The sequence below is a fragment of the Microcebus murinus genome, chromosome 2, assembly GCF_040939455.1.
Source record: "Microcebus murinus isolate Inina chromosome 2, M.murinus_Inina_mat1.0, whole genome shotgun sequence".
Classification (NCBI taxonomy): domain Eukaryota; kingdom Metazoa; phylum Chordata; class Mammalia; order Primates; family Cheirogaleidae; genus Microcebus; species Microcebus murinus.
This window is the reverse complement of record NC_134105.1, coordinates 15,502,627-15,522,851: the sequence shown is the minus strand read 5'-3', so window position 1 is coordinate 15,522,851 and position 20,225 is coordinate 15,502,627. Positions and strand designations below refer to the sequence as shown.

At 40.7% G+C, this 20,225-nt stretch overlaps 2 protein-coding genes across 4 annotated transcripts in view; one reads left to right on the top strand and one right to left on the bottom strand.

The window, feature by feature from the left end:
* RPL11 (ribosomal protein L11) overlaps nucleotides 1-20,225 on the bottom strand; it is a 484,397-nt gene that overhangs the window by 263,550 nt on the left and 200,622 nt on the right. The window lies entirely within an intron of this gene.
* HNRNPR (heterogeneous nuclear ribonucleoprotein R) overlaps nucleotides 13,101-20,225 on the top strand; it is a 35,723-nt gene continuing 28,598 nt past the window's right edge. Inside the window, exons 1-4 of one of the 2 annotated variants that reach the window (XM_012750631.2) lie at nucleotides 13,114-13,268; nucleotides 16,466-16,631; nucleotides 19,232-19,350; nucleotides 19,993-20,100. In XM_012750631.2, the coding sequence (XP_012606085.1) occupies nucleotides 16,475-16,631; nucleotides 19,232-19,350; nucleotides 19,993-20,100 (384 nt within the window). In that variant the 5' untranslated portion in view covers nucleotides 13,114-13,268; nucleotides 16,466-16,474. Of the gene's footprint in view, nucleotides 13,269-16,465; nucleotides 16,632-19,231; nucleotides 19,351-19,992; nucleotides 20,101-20,225 lie in introns of both variants that reach the window. The other variant, XM_012750634.2, reaches the window with a different exon arrangement.

The following is a 20,225-nucleotide window of genomic DNA, read 5'->3' as shown; positions in this document are numbered from 1 at the left end:
TCAGACTCATTTCAGTAATGATTTTTGCATGCCTTCTGCTCCCAAGTCGCTGGCTGCTTCTGCACATGCTGTGAAGACTTTGTGCCTGTTTTCTATGGTTGTGGAGAGTGAATGAACAAGTAAACACATAGAACATATGGTATTGGTCACAGTTATCCTAGTGTTTATCTACATCTGTATTATTCTAACACTATTCTATAATTAAAAGTATAATTTTTAAAATCAAAAAAATCCTGAGAATTATTTTAGTAATCCACCAATGATTCATAGAATGGCTTTTCATTCAATTCATTAAAATTAAGCATGGTTGTCTTTACACTGATGCATTTTGTACAGATGTACAGATATTTTATACAGATGTTCTTGGAGAAGTTGGGGAGTATGGTGTCTTGAGCCCTCTGGATATGACTTATTAGCTTTGGAGAAGGAAAAAACCCCAAACACATCCAAAAGGAAAAATGAGAGAAAGCCTGTTGCTTTAAGAGATATCCTGGCATATCAATTAAGAATAAAACTATTTCTACTAAACTTGGATTGGGTTCCCAGAACAAAGATACCTCTTAGAAACAGTCAAAGGCTCTATTTGTAATATAGTTGCACAGTCTACCTAAGGCAGTGATTATGTATTACCAGGGTGTGACCATAATTTTCAAGTTACTTACAAGTCTTTTTCTCTTATGAAATCGTATTTAATACGAAGGGCCAGGCAAAGGTAGGGATGGAAGTGCTTTATATTGGAGAAAAATCCAAATATGAAAGAAAAATTTTAACCCTATTGCCAAGACTTGCAAAGAAAAGCAATTTTATCAAAACATTAAAAAACTATTTCTCCTTACTCCATGTTCAACATTTTTCATCACTCCAAACCGAAATTAAGGAAAATGCTAATTAACCTGGAGGAGTATAGCTCCAAAGCCTCCCCGTTAAGGGTATTTGATATGTTAATCTTTTCCCATTGTTACTATTATTGAGCAAATTTCCTTCTGTGGGAACTGTTCTGTAGGAGACTAGAGGTAGGTTAGAGCCTTATTTCCAGGCCATTAGGAAACCACTGAGTGCACTGAAGTGATAATTTGTTAAATGGTTCCCTAGGGTTTCACAAGTTAGTGTTGTTCTCAAAGGAGTTCCCATGCCCCTGAGAAATGGACTCTTTGGAAGCAGTTGTTAGATACCTACTTCTTAGGTTAGAGTAGCAGACTTGGGCCTTGCTTATTTATGGGCGACTTCAAGCTTTACTGTTAAAATATTCAGTGAAAAACAACTGAGGAATAGAACTAATGGGAGAAAATTACCCTGTAATGACCTAAAATGGTTTTGTGGGAAATCCCATTGCATTATCTGTTTTTCTAAATGCTTCATTTTCAAGGTTTGTATCTTCATTTTCAAGGTTTGTATCATCTTCAGCTTCTCCAAAGGTGGTTTTGTTTTATTGTTCCTTCTGGGAGAGGTTGAGCCTGACACCAAAATCTCACTTGGAGTTTCACACCAGCCGCTGCAGCTGCTTTCTGGACAGCTCCACTTGGAAATTACCCAGGCACCTTGAAAGCAAACCTCAAACTTGACTTGCCACGTTCTTTCCCCACTCCCCACCTGCTTCTCCTGTACTTCCTAACTCAGTCATGGCCCAGTCACCCAAGCTAGAAACTTTGCACATCATACTTAACTCATATGTAATTGTAGTCCACTGGTCAGTGGTCTTCATGCCACTGCACGGTCACTTAAGCTTGGTTGTCATTTCTCTTGAGGAAGGCCATCGCCAAGGTGTGTACTAGTCCTTGCAGGGAAATGTATGGAGGCTTCCTGAGGGCAGGGTCAGGGATGTCACACTCCTCAAATCGGTCATGAATATTAATTGTATAATTAGTCATCCAGTCATGTCCATACCAGCTCCTAAATATTGCTCAAATCAGTCGACTTCTCTTTCTCTACTGCCACCACTTACCACATGACTTGGAGCAACTGCTTAGTTGTGCTGTTCCTTGGATTCCCCACCTGCAAATGGGAGTAATTATGTCTACCTCATAGAGTTGCAAAGATTACATGAGGCTATGGTGCTCAAAATATTAGCAATAATTCAGGCCATTACTTGTTTATTAAAATGACCTCCTATTGAGTCTCCTGTTTTCTATTTTTTTTTATCTTTATTAAATTAGTTTTTCTTTTAAATTTATTTTACTCACCACCATACTAATGAGGACTGTTTTGTATTTTGACCCCCTTCAGTCTATTCTCCCTTTCTGCAGCTAGAACAATCTTTCTGAAAGGCAAGTACCTTCATGCTACTCTTCTGAGTAAAGCCCTTTCACGCCAGCAGTAAACAGTTAAACTCCTTTGGTGTGACTTCTAAGGATGCCATCCATGATCTGGCCTCTGGGGCTCTCCCCAGCTCCAGTTCTCTCCACTTTCCCTGCACTTGCAACACTCTAGGCTGCGTCTCTTTCTTTCCACTCTACTGGCCAAGTCCTACTCATCCTTCAGGTCTCCAACCTACTTGCTCTTGGAAAGCTTTCCTGGCCCACTTGTTCTTGGAAAGCTTTCCTGGCTCACAAGACTGGATCAGGTGTTTCTTTTGGTTTTCCTTGGTTTATCCCAATAAAAGCACTTTATTCCTGTTTTTTGCCTCCTCCATTAAACTTTGGTATCCTTGAAGAAGTCACTGAGTCTTGCTTACCATTGTATCTGCAACCCCTAGCAAATGTTTGACCTAGAGCACACAGGCAACAAATATTTCTTTTTCTTTTCTTTTTTTCTTGAGACAGAGTCTCACTTTTCTTGCCTAGGCTAGAGTGAGTGCCGTGGCGTCAGCCGAGCTTACAGCAACCTCAAACTCCTGGGCTCAAGCGATCCTTCTGCCTCAGCCTCCCGAGTAGCTGGGACTACAGGCATGCACCACCATGCCCGGCTAATTTTTTCTCTATATATTAGTTGACCAATTAATTTCTTTCTATTTATAGTAGAGACAGGGTCTCACTCTTGCTCAGGCTGGTTTCGAACTCCTGACCTTGAGCAATCTGCCCGCCTCAGCCTCCCAGAGTGCTAGGATTACAGGCGTGAGCCACCACGCCTGGCTAACAAATATTTCTTAAATGAATAAGAGGAGAATACGTAAAAACTTCATTCCCTTCAGCAGGGCTGGTGATTTTATTTCTGATTTGCCACTACACCAAGCTACTAAAAAAACAAAACAAAATAGGGATTCTGTCATTGGTGCATCTGGGGGGTATTATGTAAAAGGAAAAAGGCACCCAGAGGTGATGTGACCCATCTAAGACTCCCCACACACACACACAGAGAAAACTAAGATAAGGATAGACCCATCCCTAGCTGCTCCTGTACTTAATGATGAATCTTTATCATCTTTGAACAGTTATCTAGGAATAGGCTCTTTCTGTGGTAACTTTGAAATGTGTTGCAAGGCAGGCTCCCAATATAAGGAGCCTGGACAGGATTCTTAGCTCCCTGCTCTCAGTCTGGCATTTGGTTAATCTCTGAATACTCCAAGCCAAGTACATAAACCAGTCGTGGTTAATATTTAGGGGAGGAGCCAGATCCCTTTGAGAATCTTGTGAGAGTTTTGTATTATGTTCTTTTTATTGAATTTTGAGAGTTCTTGATCTATTGTGGATACAACTCCTTTATCAGATATGTGATTTTCACAGTGGTGTCTTCTAAAGAACCAAAGCTTGAAATATTGATGAAGTCCAGTTTTCTGGTAGGGGTTTACCCAAAGTTTTCATTTCTAAATCTCCACATAGATAGCTCTTGAGGCATAAAATTTAAATCTTTGGTTTTTAGGCAAAGGAAGGAAGAAGCATGCTTTCTCGACTTCATGCTTATTGGCTGTGTCCACCCTTTACTGGAGTTTGGGTTTCATCCCAGGTAGTACTGTCATTAGACCAGGGTGATGGAGCTGCCTCCTTGTGTCCTGCTTTTTATTTTTATTTTTTATATATATTTTTTGAGACAAGGTGTCTGTTGCTCAGGCTGGAGTGTAGTGGCAAGATCATAGCTCACTGCAACCTTGAACTCCTGGCCTCAAGCAATTCTCCCACTTTGGCCTCCCTAAGTGCTGGGATAACAGCCATGAGCCACCGTGCCCCACCAAGTTTTGCGTTTTAAAAGGCCCTATTTGGCCCTCCATCAGCTGCACCTTTCCCCATGGGGCCAAGGGGCCAAGGGGCCAAGGGGCCATGCCTATGCATAGCTCACCCTTCCCCTTCCTTCTAGATCACAAACTCTTAAGTGTCTAGGACCCTAGACTTCTTTGCCCAAAGAAACAGCAAACTTCCAAGCTGTTCTTCAGATCAAGCTGCCTGTGTGTACCCCTAGGGTTTGGGGGATGGACAGAGTTTGGACCTGCAGATTGGGTTGCCACACACGTGGAAATGAGGGCCTTCCCAGAATAGAACAGAGCCAGAATAGGAAAAGAAGAGGGCAGGCCTCCATTCAAACTCTTGCCTCAGTCCTGGTTCCAGGCATACTCTCAAACATTTCCAGGAGTGATTTATGATAAGGAGTTAAAACCTATAATATCCAGATTTTCAAGGTACGTGATTTGTTGGATAGATGAGTATGCTATTCATGCAGCCAGAACACATGAAGAAGAGAGTCTGGGGTAGGATAAAGATTACAAGTTAATTAAGTCATTTAACAAAAATTTGTTCCGCATTGACTTTTGTGCCTGGCATAGACTGAATGAGACAATTGTTGAACTTATATTTTGGTGGGGGAGATGGATGATAAAGTCAGATTGATATCAGGTGGTAACAAGTGCAATGAAAAAAATAGGGGAGTGAATGGAGAATGTTTTTAGAGGAGGTGGTCATGGAAAACCTCTCTAAAGAGGTGACATTTGAGCAGAGTTCTGAACAAGTCGTCAGGATATCTGGTGTTAAATTAACTGTCCTAAGTGCTTAATTTACTGAAGAGCGAATGTAAAAGTGCTGAGGCAGCAATTGGTACATTAGAAGAACAACCAGCAAGCAATTGGTATGGGTGGGGTCGGTATGGGTCAGGCTCAGAGGAAGGGCTCAAGTGGTAGGAGATAAAAATAATCTGTAGAGACTAGTCGTTGTGTTTGAGGAAACTGTCACATCCAAATGTATATTCCTATGCCCAGCAGGCAGCTGGAAACATGAGTGCTCAGGACCAAAAGTGGTATAACAGATAAAGAAATGGGAATAGTTAGTGGTACTTATATGGAGATTTGTATTTTTTAAAATACAAAGTTATAAAAATGTATTGTAATTAACACAGTGAGTTTGCTGATTCTTCTTGTCTGATGAGGAACTTCTCATACAGTATAATTCATATGTCTGCAACTGCTTTTAATAAACTTTAACTGGGGGGAGGGCATGGAGTGGGGGAGGACGTGAAGGCAGGTTGGGGGAGGGGATAGAGCAGGGGAGGGCATGGAAAAAAGAAAAAAACATGAAAAAAAAACTTTAACAGAATTTTTTTTTAAGTAGTGAAAACCATGCAAGTGAATGAGATGATCATGACAGGAGTTGAGAACAGTGTCAAAGATGGAATCCTGGGAACACCAGCAGGTAACAGTGGGCAGAGAAGAGGTCCTGGAAGGAAGTATTACAGAACCCAGAGAAGAACCCGGAGAGGAGAGTTACAGGACCAAGAATGTGGCACATTTGAAGATGGCCAATTGCAGCAAAGAGGTCTAATGAGATATGATATTTGAAACTCTTTTAAATGAAAAAACTATTAAATATAAGTTATTATTGTTATTGTTAATGATAATTGGAGAGCACTTGCTCCCTTCCTTTAGTGGATATTTTAAAAGGGTAATGAGAATTTAGTTATATATGTAGTCTATTAATAACCAAGTCTTACTGTTTTATTGAATTTTCAAAACACACTCAAGTTATACTAAACCCTCTAATTACTCCGTGGCACCACACTGATGCTGGGAACAGGACTCATAATCCCCTATAGAATCTGATTTGTGGAACTATACATTTAACTTGTATATTTGAATGTGTTTAGTAATTATGTTAGAATTCAACTGGATTTTAGTTAAAAGCTTATGGTAACACCTCTATAAAAGATTTGCAGCATGTGGCTCTTCTTCCTGCCTATAGGAAAGCCTTAAAATAATTAGAACTCAATAAAGTACAACAGTCTCCTACAATTCAATTTCTTGGATTTAGGCAGCAGCCTACATTCTTTCTTTTTATTTTTCTGTCTCTTTTTTACTTTCTTTTCTTCTTCTTTTTTTTTTTTAGAGATGGGGGTAGTCTCACTATGTTTCCTAGGGTGGACTCAAACTCCTGGGCTCAAAAGATACTCCTGCCTTAGCCTCCCAAGTGAGTACAGGCACTGCCACCATGCCTAGCTGTCTGTCTCTTTTAAAAAGCTGCAGAGACCAGCCAGGCACGGTGGCTCACGCTTGTAATCCTAGCTCTCTGAGTGGCAGAGGCAGGAGGATCCCTCAAGGTCAGGAGTTCAAAACCAGCCTGAGCAAGAGTGACACCCCGTCTCTACTAAAAATAGAAGGAAATTAATTGGCCAACTAATATATATAGAAAAAATTAGCTGGGCATGGTGGCACATGCCTGTAGTCCCAGCCACTTGGGAGGCTAAGGCAGAAGGATTGCTTGAGCCCAGGAGTTTGAGGTTGCTGTGAGCTAGGCTGATGCCATGGCACTCTAGCCCGGGCAACAGAGTGAGACTCTGTCTCAAAAATAAATAAATAAATAAATAAAAGCTGCAGAGTTCAGTGTCAGTGGGTGGGTGCACCAAGGTCCTGGTGATAAGCCAGGGAATCTACTGTTGTGGAGTGGTACAATGTTGTGACCAAGTGTTCAGCACTCTTTTTTTTTTTTTTTTTTTGAGACAGAGTCTCGCTTTATTGCACAGGCTAGAGTGAGTGCCGTGGCGTCAGCCTAGCTCACAGCAACCTCAAACTCCTGGGCTCAAGCGATCCTACTTCCTCAGCTTCCCAGGTAGCTGGGACTACAGGCATGTGCCACCATGCCTGTTTCCAAACTGGAAGTTTGGAAAGGAGAGCTCACTTTGCAATCTTTCTTTTTTTTACTTTTTCTTTTATCCTTCAGAACCCAAGGAGAACAGAGAACTCATGAAAAAAAAATAATAATGACAAAAGAACTTCAAAATCAGAGACTACCAGCATCAGGTTTGAGAATATGAAGACTTAATAAGAAGAAGGTTTGGATTAATCTCTTCTGGCTGTATAACATAATGATTAAGAGGATAGAAATTGGGCTGGGCGAGGTGGCTTACGCCTGTAACCCTAGCACTCTGGGAGGCTGAGGTGGGCGGATTGCTCGAGGGCAGAAGTTCGAAACCAGCCTGAACAAGAACAAGACCCCGTCTCTACTAAAAATAGAAAGAAATTAATTGACCAACTAAACATATATATACAAAAAATTAGCCAGGCATGGTGGCATGTGCCTGTAGTCCCAGCTACTCAAAAGGCTGAGGCAGTAGGATCGCTTGAGCCCAGGAGATTAAGGTTGCTGTGAGCTAGGATGCCATGGCACTCACTCTAGTCTGGACAACAAAGTGAGACTCTGTCTCAAAAAAAAAACCAAAAAAACAAAAAGAGGATAGAATTTGGAGTTACACAGGAGTTTGTCTCAGGTCTGATTTGGGTCTTAGTCTCTTCATATGCAAAAGGGAGATGGCTTTTGGTACTTGCATCATATATTATTGTGAGCATTAAATGAGATAATATAAGAGCTTCACATGTGTTAACTAGTATGAAGTCCATATAGATATAATTTTTTTTGAGACAAATTCTCACTCTGTTGCTCGGGCTAGCGTGTCGTGGCTTGAGCCTACCTCACAGCAACCTCAAACTCCTGGGCTCAAGCAATCCTTCTGCCTCAGCCTCCCGAGTAGCTGGGACTACAGGCATGCGCCACCATGCCCAGCTAATTTTGTTTTATATATATACATACATATATGGCCAATTAATTTCTTTCTATTTTTAGTACAGACGGGGATCTCACTCTTGCTCAGGCTGGTTTCGAACTCCTGACCTTGCCTCAGCCTCCCAGAGTGCTAGGATTACAAGTGTGAGCCACCGCGCCCGGCCCACATAGGTATAATCTTTATAAGACATTTTCTTTTCCAATAAACCTATCCAAAGGACTGTTGCTCTCCAAAGTTAAAACCTCATTAAGCCACAATTTTGTTCTTAGATACTGTCATTTCTCAGAATAAGTTCAAATTACATTATAAGGCCAATTTGTAAACCACAGAAGGAAAATGTTCTTATCTTATATCACAGTTGGCTTTGGATGCTAAGTAGTGTTTTCTAACTTATTCATCAAACTGATTATAATGATTTTTTAAATTTTTTATTGTTTTAGAGACAAATTCTTTTTTTTTTTTTTTTTGAGACAGAGTCTCACTTTGTTGCCCAGGCTAGATTGAGTGCCATGGCGTCAGCCTAGCTCACAGCAACCTCAAACTCCTGGGCTCAAGCGATCTTCCTGCCTCAGCCTCCCAAGTAGCTGGGACTACAGGCATGCGCCACCATGCCCGGCTAATTTTTTCTATATATATTAGTTGGCCAATTAATTTCTTTCTATTTATAGTAGAGATGGAGTCTCGCTCTTGCTCAGGCTGGTTTCGAACTCCTGACCTCAAGCGATTTTCCTGCCTCAGCCTCCCAAGTAGCTGGGACTACAGGCATGTGCCACCATGCCCGGCTAATTTTTTCTATATATATTAGCTGGCCAATTAATTTCTTTCTATTTATAGTAGGGACGGGGTCTTGCTCTTGCTAAGGCTGGTTTCGAACTCCTGACCTCGAGCAATCCGCCCGCCTCGGCCTCCCAGGATTACAGGCGTGAGCCACCGCGCCCGGCCACTTTTTTTTTTTTTTTTTGAGACAGAGTCTCGTTTTATTGCACAGGCTAGAGTGAGTGCCGTGGCGTCAGCCTAGCTCACAGCAACCTCAATCTCCTGGGCTCAAGCGACCCTACTGCCTCAGCCTCCCGAGTAGCTGGGACTACAGGCATGTGCCACCATGCCTGGCTAATTTTTTCTATATATATTAGGTGGCCAATTAATTTCTTTCTTTTTTTTTTTTCTTTTCTTTTTTCTTTTTTTTTTGAGACAGAGTCTTGCTTTGTTTCCCAGGCTAGAGTGAGTGCCGTGGCATCAGCCTAGCTCATCAACCTCAAACTCCTGGGCTCAAGCCATCCTCCTGCCTCAGCCTCCTGAGTAGCTGGGACTACAGGCATGCGCCACCATGCCCAGCTAATTTTTTCTATATATATTATTTGGCCAATTAATTTCTTTCTATTTATAGTAGAGACGGGGTCTCACTCTTGCTCAGGCTGGTTTCGAACTCCTGACCTCAAGCAATCCATCCGCCTCGGCCTCCCAGAGTGCTAGGATTACAGGCGTGAGCCACCGCGCCCGGCCCAATTTCTTTCTATTTATAGTAGAGATGGGGTCTCGCTCTTGCTCAGGCTGGTTTCGAACTCCTGACTTCAAGCAATCCGCCCACCTCGGGCTCCCAGAGAGCTAGGATTACAGGCATGAGCCACCACGCCCAGCTTAGAGACAAATTCTTGCTGTGTTGCCCCGGCTGCAGTGCAGTGCCACCATCATAGTTCACTGTAGCCTTGAACTCCTGGGCTCAAGGGTTCCTCCCACCTAAGCCCTACCCCAGGTAGCTGAACTACAGGCTCACACCACCTCTCCTGACTAGTGTTTTTTTTTAGTTTTTAGAGACGGAATTTATTTTTATTTTTATGTTTTAGAGATGAGGTCTTGCTGTGTTACCTATGCTGGAGTGTAGCAGCTGGATCATAGCTCACTGCAACCCTGAACTCCTGGGCTCAAGCATTCCTCTTGCCTTAGCCTCTAGAGTAGCTGAGACTACAGGCATGGGCCACCATGCCTGTCTAATTAAACCAATTATTTTAGAGATGAAATCTCACCATGTTGCTCAGGCTGGTCTCAAACTCCCGGCCTCAAGTGATCCTCCTGCCCTGGCCTGCTAAGTAGCTGGGATTATAGGTGTGAGCCACTGGTAACCAAAATGAATTTTGACTGACAAAAATATGTATATTCTACAAGTGATGAATCTGCCAATACTGAGATTGTAATTGAAAAATAGCTTGGTGAAGTAGCTTTGGAGTTAGTTACATAGGCCTGTATTTGAGTCTTAGTTCAGCTGTGTGTCCTACCTTTGAGGAAATATTTTAACCTCTGTGAGCCTTATGTCCTCAATAAAATGGGATAATATTACTGAGGTTTTGGTCTCCACATAAGGAGCAGCAATGGGATATGTAGAACACTCATTACACATTAACAGCTCAAAGATGGTAGCGATTGCGTTTACAATAATGTGCCACTAAGATGGAAATACACTTTTTTTCCATTTTAAAATGGCTTTGATAAATTTGAGAACTAGAAGGGAATTCAACCAGCCACCTCAAAGATAATCTTCAAAAGAAAAAAATGCTACAAAAATGATGATAAAGTAGGCATGCAATTAGATCTTGGGGTAAGTAGATCACAAGTTTTTGCAAGTTATCCATATGGTACTTTATTTTGTTAAAAGAATAAAGGATGCTTGGCTCCTAAATGTCAGCAAGGGTTGGTTGCCATTGCTCTTTCCACTAACATTCTACATTATAGTATTTCTTTGTGTATTTCCTCATTTCTTTCTCCTTTCCTATGTTGTTTCCTTTTTTTCCTTTCCCGTGCCTGTGCCTTTGAACTGTGATTTAGATAGCTTATTCCTGTTAGTGGCAAGTGAAGGCATTCTGAAGAGGCTGAATTGATGTAATCTTGTCTGAGGAATACACTAAATGTTTCTTTTAGCATCATGAAAGAGACAAGCAAGACAGAGATTAATCTAAGAATCCCATGAGGAGGTTTGATAATTTTAAACATTCTCTGTTACAGTTTGTTAAGTAGTACAAGTCAAAGCTTCAATTTGAATATCCTGGTGTCCTGTAATTGTTAGGAAGCAAAAGCATATTCACTGACATACCAGCTCAGACCACAGATTTGGTCTGTGACAGGGAAAGGTTGTGGAAGGGCTTGGCTGCATTGCGTTACCTAATTTCAAAAGATAAGGGATATAGCTGGAGCTTCCCTCAGCAACTCATTTTATTATGTTTATACTTGTCCTACCTTGTCAGGTAGAATATAAGTCATTAGAGGACAGTGATTGTATTTTGTTCATTTTCTATTCCCTACTCTTAACTCAGTGATTTGTCTATAGAGGGCAATAAATTATTTGTGGAACATTGAATCCGTGAATATCTATATCTATACAGTAATTTTTTTGGCTATCCTTTCAAATAAAAAAATCAAGACATATGGTCTGAAAAGGTGGAATATACCTATGAAGACTACGTGGCACAATATATGAAATATTATCTCAGAAAACATTGGGTAAAAATGGACTTAAAAGGAGTCTCTGAATGGAACTTGCGTAAAAAGAAAATAACATCTTTGTTTTTACTAATGTTCATATGAAATTTAGCATTTTCCCCGATTGTGATTGTAGGCAACAAACCACATTAGAATTAGTAATACTTTTCAGTCTGTCACCAATAGAAATCACTTTCATTTCACTTTATTATTGTAATGGAGTTCCTGAAATATCACTTTAAAATTTCAGTAATTATTAGAACTGTTGCAAGATCTTGATATTTACTGTTAATAAAGAAAAAGATTACTATATCACAAATTTGTATTTAAAATATATTTCCTAATTGTAGTTCAATAGAAATGGTTTCTTTTGTAATGCTATGTATTTTATGTTATGCTCCTAAACTGAGAGGAAATCATGGCTTTTACCAGACTTTCAGATGGCACAAAATACATGAAGAATGCGGGAGCTATAGGCAGATTTATGGGAAGCTAATAAAGTTTAAGCTTCAAGGTCTCTCGCTTTTACAGTGCCCTTCCAAGACTCTGTTCCTAAATTTGAATTTGCCATTTTATATTATTTTTCTTAAAGATCCCATCATTTTTGTAAGTTTCACACCCCATAACACAAAACTTGGATTTAGCTTCGAACTGGGTACATAGTAGTAGTTTTCAATAATTAGATTTTTGGTTTGTAGGTTCTAAGAAATTAAATGATCCTCGAGCGCATCTGGAAATCCTGCAGACCACCGCTGGACCTCCTCCACTCCCAAGGAGGTGCGGGCGTTAGGGGTGCGGGCGGGAACAGCTGGCTCTGCAGAAATCAGGTTTCTGCGGGGTGTGATAGGTTTGGACTAAGGCGAGTACAGGGAACAAATCAGGTGGAAGGTGGGAAATAGGTTTAGGAATAACAGGAATTAGTCTCCTTTGGGAATTACCCCCTCCCCCCACAGTTCTTTTGGTTCATAAATAGGACTTATCTGCTTTATCTACTTTATGAATATTAATTAGCTCCAAACCTTGTGGGAAAAGGTCTCTGCTCTATCGTTTGTGTTACACATTACTCTTGAGTCATGCCAATTTAGCGATTTCTCTCAGACTCTGCGCTGCCACCAACGATGTGTGGAAGGGAGCCAGGGAGAGAAAGAGGCAGTTTTCCGATCGTTCCACGGGGGTCATTTTCTATACTAAATCCGCCAGCAAAACGAGGAGCCAAATGATCTTTAGGTCGCGTTCTAACTAGAGCCAAAAAGATGACCTGCAGAGAGGCCCGAACGCGTGGCGCAGGGCGTGCCGGGGGCAGCGCCGGCCGCGGCGGCGCGAGGGAGGACTGGGGGCGAAGCGACACCGGCCACCGGACCGGAGCGCCATGGCGGAGCGCGGCCGGCACGGACCGTAGGGGGCGGGGCGCTGGTGGTGGCCACGCGGCGCGAGGCCTGATTTTCGGCCTTGCATCGGCTGCAGACGACGAAGGAGGAGCCTCGACCACCCAGGGCCTGGTGCCCCCCAGCCTCGCCGCCACCAGGGCCTCCCACCACAGACCCCTTTGTGTGCCTACCCCCGCCCCGGAGGCACCCCAGCCAGCGGCGCTGAGTACTCTCATTGGCTCAGCCGACAGCTTCATCGATTGGCTCACGAGTCGTCCGGCGTGGCCCACTTCGCCTCGCTACAATTGGTCGCCTTAGCTGCCTGTCAGGCCGTCTCGCGCAGTTATTGCCCCGCAGCTCGGAGTCCCTGGAAGCAGTTCCGGGAAACCCCGCGTGCTGCCGGGATCGCGTCTCTGTGCATGAGGGGGGAGGGGGTGGCGCGCGCGCCATTTCTAGTCGTTTTCAAAGCGCCTCGCGCTGATTCTCACGGGCCCGGCCGCCGGCCCCTGCTCTGCTCGGGTGAGTCTCGCGCTGGCCCGTGGGGGGAGGGGCCTGGAGCCCCAATCCGACCCGACTAGGCCCGGCCCAGGCTCCGCGCCTGGTCCCCAGTTTCGTTTTCGCTCCGAGGCCCCGGGGTGGGGGTGGGGGCGGGGATGGGTTGGGGGCGGCTTCGGCCTCGTCCGGCCGCGCCGCTGTGGGCCTAGCCCTGCTGAGGCGCCTTCTCGCCCTGCTCATCCTTCCCCTCGCTCCTCCAGCCCCCAGCCCCGAGTCCGGCCCGCCGGGCGCTCTCCACGCGGCCTGCCGGGGCCGGCAGTGCTTTTCCCGCCTCCGCCTGCCGCCCCATGCGGCCGGGTCGGGCGAAGGGCCTGAGGCGCCTACGGCGCTGTTACTTCTCCCCGCCGGATCCGGTTCGCTCCCGTCTCGGCCGGCCTAGCCACGAGTGGGATGTGTTGATAATCGGGACGGGCCCGAGGGGGTGGGGTGGGCGGAGGGCGGGGTGCAAATCTCAGGGTACCTGAGCCGAGAGAAAACTTTTGTGTGAGTAGCAGCCGATGAGGCCGATTTGTGTGGGAAGCCTCCCTCCCCTCCCCCATTTGCATGCTGCGAGCTGAGATTTGAAGGAAAAAATGACTACTAGAGGCCGTGAAACTTAGGCTTCAAGCGGCGCCTGAGATGGATAATTCTAAGAATGTCGTAGGCGCACTAAATTGGAAAGGCGATTCTTTTTCTTATACGGCAGTAACCGTATTTCCAAAATTTAAAAATTAAAGCCAAGGGGTTCTTAAAAGGTTCAGTCCTTTCACACTACCTGTTTGAGATTTTTGCTGTCCAAGAGGCTGAATTTATGTCTCATGAGTCAGTCGTAGGATAAGGGCTTGACGCTCCTAAGCCATGAGATAACCGTTAGTTTTCATTTCGTTGGTTCTTTTAAAGCCCGTCTCTTAATATGAAGAATTTACACAGAGGTTCAGAAAACGTCGAGGAGCTAGAGCTGACTTCCCAAATCTCCCAGCAGCCCTTTAAAATCTTTAAATTTCTCCTTTTTGCAAAAATGTTTAGATCAAATGACTCCAATTGCATTAGTATATTTGCTGCATCCAGAAATATGGTTTGGCTGTGTGGCATTGTGTTGAATTGACATGAGTTTTAAATGGTCTCATATGACATAAAAGTCTTTTTTAAATGAGCACTTTGTATTTGGCTTGAAGAGATAGGTTTTTCCTTGATCTGAGGGTTTTATTTTCTGGAATCTAATTATTTTATGTTTTTTGTTAAAGTTTACAAACTTTTTGAAAATTTTAATCAATTTCAATATCAACTTGTAGAGCCTTTGCAATGAAATGGTGGTCATAAATATTTCTGTCTTGCGCTTAATACACAACTTATCTTTTTGCTTACACACTTAAAAAAAAACCCACCTTAACAGATGTTCATTGAACTTTTCTGCTAAAAATTTGCCTCTTTTCTGTGACTAATAGTATTCTCAGGTGCAATGCTATGAGGGTCTTGTGATATTGAGAACTTTTGAGTTCTGTTGATCTTAAGGTAGTATTTGGGGGTGGGGGAAGCATGGAAAAACAGAACTATATGTTCTTAAAGATATTTTGGATTTTAGGATGCATCTTTATAACAATAGGTTGTGTTAATCAGTAAACGTGTTCATCTCACGATGTAGTTTCTTGATCAAAAGTGTGCCAGTTTCGAATGTTTCTGTTTTTGCTAGTTCATCAGAATTTGAGGCTTGCCTTGAGAAACATTTATCCACCCAGAGTTTAACCACAGTCTGCGTCTATATACACGTTAGAGGGCTATTAAGTCTTTATAATGTTTTGCAATCATGAGAAGTCATAAAATCTCTCATTTTCTGAAGTAACCCTTTCTGCATATTCCTTACTTCTTCCTACTCTCTGTTACCTCCTTCACTTCTTGGTCTTCCTTCCTTTGCATTAACTTCAACTAAATACAAGTGGACTTTGAAATGCAAAGTTGTTTTAAGCCAGAAAACTGCTCCTGGTGCATTTGCACAGTGTTTGATAAAGCAGTCTGGAAGTGTGGTTACCTTATGTGTTTTAGTGCTTTTTAGGAGACTTGTATTTTCTTTATAGATGACAGGTATCTTGAGTTTCATCAAGAAAAGTAGGCTTTTTCTTATGGTCCACCTTCCTGTCTTTTATTTCAGTATATGTTACAATGTCTTTATTCTGCTGCCTATTATCTTCATCATATAATAATTTCACCACAGATAGATGCACTTTAATTCCCTGTCTTTTGAGGCAGTATAGAGAACTGGCCTTGTATGGTTTTGTTATTTACTCTCTCTCCTTAGGGAATTGGTCCGTTTTAGCATTACATACAGGCTGAATGTACAAAATGACTTTTGGTAGGTTAATCTGAGAAATCTGACTGAAGTTTATCCTAATTAGGTAATGTTTGTTGAAATAATTTGGAAGCAGTTAGCTGTCCATTCTTCAATGTTTTTGTATCCTTATTTTACTGATGAAAAATTCAACATATACTCTTTTTTTTTTTTTTTGAAGATGCAACCTCAGCTATAGCTCACTTACTATTTTATATGGACTTAAAACAATTGTTTAGCTTTTAAACTTGGTCATTTTTTCTTTTAAATCTGTGAATGGGAATAGCAAATTAATCTTAGAACAAAACTTAATGTCAAGTTTGTTTTTTTAAGTGAGGTGTAGAAAACCCAAACCACCAGCATGTTGAACTAGAGACAACAGGGCACTTACTTCACACCTGTATTGTATTTGAAGCAGAGTTAGGAAAATTTGAAAGTCCATAAATCTTAAGTGGTCTGTGGGTGTTCATTCTGTTTTAAACCAAAACTTTTAAAAACATTGTAAGAATTGAGAGCTAAGGGGCTTTTAGGATTTTGTGGTGATTTGTTCATCTGCTCACCCGGACACAGCAGCTAGCTGCTTTTGTTAATCAGCAATTCTATCTTCACAAAATTAAAGCCTTTATTTAACCTGGTGTACATGAAGTTCCTTAAAGATCTAATGCTTCCATGTACATTTTCTGTGATTTTACAGGATTATTATTGCAAATTTAGGTCACATCACAGAAGGCATAAAATATTATTTTGGTAGAGGTTATTAGAAGCATGTATACAAATTAGTTTAGATAAATCATGCATTGTCCTACAAACTAGTTATTTCTGGCTTAATGTAATATAGCTCCTGAATTTTTTCCAGCAGCATATTAAAATGGCTAATCAGGTGAATGGTAATGCGGTACAGTTAAAAGAAGAGGAAGAACCAATGGATACTTCCAGTGTAACTCACACAGAACACTACAAGACACTGATAGAGGCAGGCCTCCCACAGAAGGTGGCAGAAAGACTTGATGAAATATTTCAGACAGGTATAATATGCATTTCTTGTTTCTGACTGGTTATGAAAGTGAGGGCAAACCACTTTGAATTTTATAGATTTTTAAGGTTAAATAATACTTATTGTTTCTGATCTGTAGAGCTGAATGTTTGTTACTTTCCCTTCATTGAGGGCATATTGGGTTTGACATTGATATTCTTATTTCATTATTTTGAAGCCTTCTTAGTGTTGAATATGCAGTCTTAGTTGTTTCAGAACAGTACATCAATTTGTCTTAGATTTACCACCAATTAAAATGTATGTTTCAGCCTACCAAATTTTGCATTTTTTTCTTAATCTAAATCAGTCATCATTTTGCTTTTACTTTTCTACTTTTAGCTTCTTAAAGTGATTGCTAAATCAGCTTAGGTCTGATTAGGTGGCATAATAAGAGGAATAGTTAGACTGTATTGTCTGAAATGATAATAAATGTCAGACTCCTTGAGAGTTTGTGGCCTGTCTAGTTTCTAATAGACAGAAATCCACATCTCTCTGTAATTTGGAAGTGTTTGGTTTGTAACAGCTGCTTTTTTTTTTTTTAATCCAGAAGTCCCATTGTTAAGTGCTTAAGCAAATTTGAACATCTTAATATGGTTGGTTGTAAGTGGTTTGAAGTTTTAAAGAGGGAGAGAAATATTTACCCTTAGGGAGTGTTGTTCATAAATAAATGTGTCCTCCTCCTTTGGGGCCATAGATGGAAACTTTCTTCCTCTGTGTTTTGTGTGCCTATCTAGATTCTGAGAGAGAGAGAATTGAATTGTCTCACTCAAAATGTGTCTTAAGTACAGTAGTAACAAATAGCTGGGTTTTTTTGTCCTTAAAATTTTTTTAAATCTGGGAAGCTCAGGATAATTTAGACACTAAAATGACTTATAAATATGACTCCTGGGTGATGGTCCCATTTGAAAATGAGTCCTCAGGAACTTTCTGTGACATTCTGCCATAGAGAATTGGCAGTGATCTGTTTAGAGATGCTCTCATGTAGAGTGTTTTGTTAATAAGAGGCTGACGGTTTGGGTGTAGGCTTGGATTGAAAGAATGGATTGATGGGTATCCTGAGTTGTGGCATTGGGTGGTGGTATAGAATATTCAAGTAAAGAAACTCCAATTATTTATGCATGCTCATTTTGAGCCTTTTTTTTTTTTTTTTTTAATGAAAAAGAGAAGGTCTTGCTCTGTCACCCAGTCTGGAGTACAGTGTCCTGATCATAGCTCATTGTAACCTCAAACTTCTGGGCTCAAGTGATCTCCCACCTCAGCCTCCTGAGTAGCTAGTACTGCGGGTGTGCACTATCATGCCTGGCTAGTTTTTAAAAATTTTTTTGTAGAAATGGGGTCTTGCTATTTTGCCTGGGCTAGTCTTGAACTCCTAGCCTCAAGAGATCTTCCTGCCTCGATGTCCCAAAGCACTGGGATTATAGGCATGAGCCATGGTACCCTGGTCATTTTGAGCTTTTAAACAAATCATGGCAATATTTTTTAAAAAGTAACTCTACAAGTGGCATTACCTTTGTTTAAAATTTATTTACTGGATGGAATAAAGTTGTTTTTGGCTTTTTTACCAAAATGGAATTATTTTTGATGTTAGTTCATATGGACTTGGGGGTTTTAATCTGACCCCAATAATTGGGGTAGATGGAAATAATTTAATATTTCCATCTTACATTGGATCAATTCTGAAATATATTCCAATATATAGAGAAATATAACAAACTTAACATACTTAAATTATATTTTAAATTTAGTAGATGTTCTGTGTGCAGTTAAATATACTAAATATAGAATGCAGTGCATATATTTTCTGTGTAGTTTACTTGTAAGTCCATAAAGTTCTTACTGCCATTTGAAAAAGATTGTCATTATTGACAGTCAGTGTTGTGAATGCCACAGCATCTTTTAAATCTCAGCTTATCTCAGAAGAACAAAGAATGTCTTAAAATATGACTTTCAGAATTGATTAATCAAGCTGCATTTGAATTTGTAGAAGAATTTAAAATTATGCCTTTCCACATTCTGACTGCAGCAAAGTGGATGCTCACATAAACAAATGCATTTCAGTTTGTATTTGGTGTTAAGGAAGTGCCTTTGTGCCTTTGACACTTTTTGGAGAGTGGAAGGAATTATTTAGTAAAATTGGTTCTCATAGTTTTTCCCCCACCTCTTCTGTGGGTTGCTAACAGTCTATAATTTGAAGATTTATCCTTGGGAAATACAGTGTATTCTTATCACTCCGACACAACCTAAAATCTGTTATATTAATGCTTAATCTGTAGTACAGTATATACATCAGATTTAACTTACACCTTTTGGGGAGTGGGAGGGTGTTAGGATTTCTATAGTTTTTGTGTGTGTGCGCGTGTGGATATAGAGATTGAAATTCATGTTTTTGGGTGTTGACATTTTATTTCATTTTCATATTTGTACTCAGCTTTTGTATTACTTAGATAGCTGCATATATACATATAGTTAAATGAAAGTGTAGTTTGTTAGTGGTCGTGTTGAATATAACAGTTCTTAATTAAATGTCAATAGGAGAGTTTAGATTGCCCCTTTTGTTGCAATACTGTTACCCCTTTTCAATTTAATTTTTAGGATTGGTAGCTTATGTCGATCTTGATGAAAGAGCAATTGATGCTCTCAGGGAATTTAATGAAGAAGGAGCTCTGTCTGTACTACAGCAGTTCAAAGAAAGTGACTTATCACATGTTCAGGTAAGGTCATTACTCAGAAATGTCTTTGAACAATTAATGACCTGAATTTAATTTCACTATTTTTACCTGTGAGAAGTGGTAATTTTTGTTTGTGAGTACTACTTTTGTAAAAAAAAAAAAAAAAAAAAAAAAAAGTTTAAAGGAACAGAAGATGTGCTGAGACAGTTTCAGAAGCGTAAGTATAAAGCAAAAGTTTCTCACCACCACTTTGTTCAGTAAGTTATTTTAAAAATGTAAAATCAAAGCCATGGTGTAGTGATTGTTATTGTAAGTTTTTAGATGTTTAAATTGCTCAGATTTTTAACATTTTTGGGCTATCTGATCCTGTGTTATTATCTTGGAGGAAAATGTAGGTGGAAGGAATAGTTTTAGACATCTGGCAAAGATAGTCCAGATGCAGTTAAATATCAACAAATGGAAGGCTGTTTCTCATTGTAGAAGGTAAGCTCCCTAAGGTCCACACTATCTTACTACTGTCTGCTCTAGTCTCTGGTACATAGTTACCATTCAGTGAATATTTACTAAATGAATAGAGTAAACATTTTATTAAAATCCTAGTCTTCTGAAATTTTAATTTAGTTTGTATTTGACCCTTCAGATATTCCTGGTGATTCTTTTTACTGAATTACTTGTCTGTTCTAGAACAAAAGTGCATTTTTATGTGGAGTTATGAAGACCTATAGGCAAAGAGAGAAACAGGGGAGCAAGGTACAGGAGTCTACAAAGGGACCTGATGAAGCAAAGATCAAGGTAAAACTTGATTTGAGTAGTTGTAATGAAATTAAATTTAATGATGAGATCATATGCTTCTTTACATGTTTCCTAGAAACACTTTATATAGTTCCTTTTTTTTAAACTAGTGTTTAGAATTGACA